Genomic DNA, 3,844 nt, shown 5'->3' with positions numbered 1-3,844 from the left:
AGCGGCGCCCGGGCAAATAAATCTGCCACAACTCCACTCCCACACCGGCGGCGACCTTCACGGTGGCGTCTCGGAGTTGTTGGCAACGTGTGCTTGTCGATCTTTCAGGTCGGCGGCTTGGTCTTCTCGCCGTTCTTCGGATCCGGCGAGATCCGTTTCTCGACGTGTCACCGGCGTTTGTCGTTGTCCACGACGGCGCCGGGGGCCGGGCGAGGTGGTTCTTCCGGAGCGAAGATGATGGTCCGGAGGTGGTGGTTATGTCGTTCTTCTCCGACTTCGTCGATGGGAGGCGGCGTACCTTGGTCCAAGACAGGACGGGGACGTCCCCGGCCGACGTGCCACGGCGACATGTGCCTCGGCTGCTTGCAGCAGGCCTGTTCATCGACTCACAAAGCCTCGTTGGCGATGGTGCTTTTTTGGATCTTGCAATGGTGGAGGTTCGGCGTCTCTTCTTGCGTTCGTCTTGGCGGCGTTGGAATTGGACGGCGGCCGCTGGCAACGGTGGTTGCAGGAAATCCTAGAGATCGTTTTGTATTTCTCGATCTTTTAGGTTTTTATCTGCAAATTCAGGATAATCATTTTATCCCGGTTTGTCTTTTAGTTTCCACATGTGTTGCTTCATGTAACTTGGTGTTCGATTAATGAAATATATGTGGTTGCTCTCAAAAAAAAAAAAACTGCCACAGCAGGAGCTCGCCAAGGACAACACGGCGGAAGCCTCGGGACCCCACATGTCAGCGAGTCCTTTCCAAGATTCTCTCGCCCAAGAAAATCGAACGGGAAGGAAAAGAAAAAATTCAAAAAAGTTCATCTTCTCGCGCAAGAGAGCAGCTGCGCAACGGAAGAACCCTGACAAAACCCCGGAGGAGCCGCAGGCGCTGGCCCACCGCTCAGCGTCACACACGAACGAGAACGGCAGCTTTGCCCCGCAGAATCCGAAGCTCGTGGGTCCCATCCGTCAGTGACTGTGGGGGACCGCGGACCCGCATGTCAGCGAGGCTCTCCCGTCCTCTCCGCAGCTTTCGTGAATTGCAAGCCATCCCGCTTCCGGCTATTAAAGCGAGCCTCCATTCCCAGAGCGCAGCAAAAGTTCTCTCCCCTTCCGGCTGGTTCCAGAACCCACCCTCCTCCGCCCTCTCCTCTCGAGGCCTCCGCCCACCACCAACCAAGGCGAGCGCGATGGAGAAGGGGAACGGCGGCGAGAAGAAGCCGGCGGCGGCGGTGGCCGTGGCGGCGGAGGACGGCGGCGCGAAGAAGGTGGAGGTGGCGGACGGCGGCGACAAGAACAAGCCCGCGGCACCGGAGGCGCCCGTGTGCTTCAAGAAGACGGTGGGCGACGACGCCTCGGTCATCGACGCCACCAAGGACTACTTCAAGCAGCTCAAGGTCACCGACGCCGACACCCACTGGGGCTGCATCAAGAACAGGGTCCGCCTCGCCAGGGAGTACGTCGCCGACAAGACCGGCTCGGTAACCACCACACCCTCTCCTCCCTTCCCCTCCTCCACCGCTTCATGACCCCCTTGTTCGTTCATGGATGCGCGAGTTTTTTTTGCTTGGTTCTGAAATTTCCCCTGTGCTGTATGAATAGTACTGCTCGTGTAGGAAGGTGGATTTTGGGTGCGCGTCTTGTTCGTAGCGGTTAGATCTGCCTCGCTCGGGGTGTTGCGAAATGTTTTGATGGATTTCAACGTTGCTAGCCTAGTACTCTTGGTTTCCGCATCTGCTTTCAACTTGTGAATGGATCATGGCTAGTCGGCACACATGTCCCTGTAAAAATCGTTCGTTCTGTTCTTCTTTTTCCTGGCAAACTCGGGAGTATTTCGCTAGCGCGTTCGAGTCTGTCTGTCTGATCTGCAGGAAGCCCTGCGCATATGTGATGTGGTTTGCGTTTCTCTATTTAGTTCGGATGTAGTACTAGAAGCGGTCTGCAAGATCCCTTTCGCGCTTGCTTTTTTTTTTTCCTTTACACGGAGAAGCATCGGCTTGATTTGTTGTTTTACCACTGCGTTGTTTTGGTGGTAGATAATCATGGGGTTAGACGGTACAGACATCCGGGCCAGTTGATTCTAGCAAGCAATCTGTGTTTGTTTGTTCTTACTCAGCTGTATGCACTTTGTGGCCGTTTCTTCGTACTGCACTTACAGGGCCTACATTCCTTGTTCTAAGAAAGGTTATCTGATTCCTTCTGCTGCAGTAATCTTCTTTTGATAAGAACTGGTTCTTAGTTCTGTTATGGGTGCTTGCATGACTGCCACTGATCTGCTTACTTACATTATCTGTTCCGTCAGAGTTATCTGTGTAGCATCGGCTGGATTTGTTGTTTACCACTGCTTTGTTTTGGTGCTAGATCATCATGGGGTAAACCGGTTCAGACATCCGGACCTGTTGATTCTAGCAATCTGTGTTTGTTTGTTCTTACTAAGCTGTGTGCACTTTGTGGCCAGTCTCTGCCGTTTCATCTTACTGCACTTAGAGAGCCCACATTCCTTGTTCGGAGAAAGGTTCTCTGATTCCTTCTGCTTTGTGATAAGAACTTGTTCTAATCCGTGTGCGTTGGTTGGCAGGTGTTCGGCAAGAAGAAGGTGGAGCCCGAGGTGAAGGTCGATGGGACTCCGGCTCCGGCAGCAGCGGCGGTGGAGGAAGGGGCCAAGCCAGCAGCAGCACCTGCGACGGGAGGCGAGTCTCACTGAAGCGGAGGCGTCGTCCTGAACTCGTTCGTCCCTGATCAGTCGACTTTGAGAAACCTGAGAGTTGTGAGGAGGTCTTTAGTTGTTGTCTGCTTAGTCGTTCCTTTGCGTCCTTTCGTTCCTGCTTAGTGGTGGTAGTGATCGATTTTGCACCGCTGTAAGACCTGTTAATCAGTCGTGGATCTTGGTCTGGTTGAGAGCATCGTTATCTGGACATGGTGGTTTGTGGTGCGTTTTGGTGATGCTGCATATATCTTCGTTGGTTCTACTCGTATCTGTTTCTTCATTGCTAGAGATGGTTTCCCTTGAGTTCGTTTCCTCTGTTCGCTGTGAATTTTGCTGTGGCCTGGAGTTGTGATGGTTGATGGTTAGTTGTGAATTTTCCTCTGTTCATTGTCTGGAATGGGCTGGTAGGATATTCTCTTCATCGTGATGCTACTGACTGTCATCAGCATGTCGGATTACAGAACTGGAGTTGTGATGGTTGATGGTTAGTTGTGATGGTTGGCTTGTGGTGCATTTTGGCTCTCCTCGTTGGTTTCTTTTTGCTAGACTAGAATTGGTTACCCTCGTTTGTTTCCTCTGTTCACTATGAATTTTGCTGTGCACCCTTGAGTTATGATTGTTCGTCGGTTCATCGTCTAGAATGGGGATGGCAGATGAATTTGCTTCGGTAGGATCATCTGCTGGGAACCCTCTCGAATCACGAGATCTATATTTTTAAGCTTCTCCAGGATTCAGGAATATGTATCCACCAATCAACCAACTACAAAATTTGTTGCGAAGTGGCACCGACGGGTATGAGAGCAACCACATCTGAATTTATTACTTCCCGCAGTATGGCATATTTACCACGGTGCAATGTTAAATTCGTTAGAAACACGGCAAGCGCTAGGGATCATCCGGCTGCCAGGAAGTCCCGCGGTCCGATCGAACAAACACGGACCTCCGACGAGAAGCCATCCATATAACCCGACCGTGTCCAACATCGGAGCTTCGTCGTCCATGCTGCGCCAAGTTGAGCTAGCTCTGCTCCTATGAACATGACAACCTGCTCCGAAAGCCGCTAAGACGGCCTCCGCCGCTGCAACATGCCCGGAGCTTTTAGAACCGTAGCGTTTTCTTCCCTGAAGACGGCAGAGAAAGCAGTCACG

The 3,844-nt window shown here is 52.3% G+C and overlaps 1 protein-coding gene across 1 annotated transcript; it reads left to right on the top strand.

Moving 5' to 3' along the window:
• Positions 1-987: 987 nt before the first annotated feature.
• On the top strand, positions 988-2,904 carry LOC124697295. Its single transcript, XM_047229907.1, has 2 exons — positions 988-1,470; positions 2,568-2,904. Exons 1-2 carry the CDS (start codon positions 988-990, stop codon positions 2,691-2,693), a joined length of 609 nt encoding a protein of 202 aa, XP_047085863.1. The 3' UTR covers positions 2,694-2,904.
• The last annotated feature ends 940 nt before the right edge of the window (positions 2,905-3,844 follow it).

This window comes from Lolium rigidum, chromosome 3, assembly GCF_022539505.1.
Source record: "Lolium rigidum isolate FL_2022 chromosome 3, APGP_CSIRO_Lrig_0.1, whole genome shotgun sequence".
NCBI lineage: Eukaryota > Viridiplantae > Streptophyta > Magnoliopsida > Poales > Poaceae > Lolium > Lolium rigidum.
The sequence above is the reverse complement of the archived record's forward strand: the minus strand, read 5'-3'. Positions and strand labels throughout refer to the sequence as shown.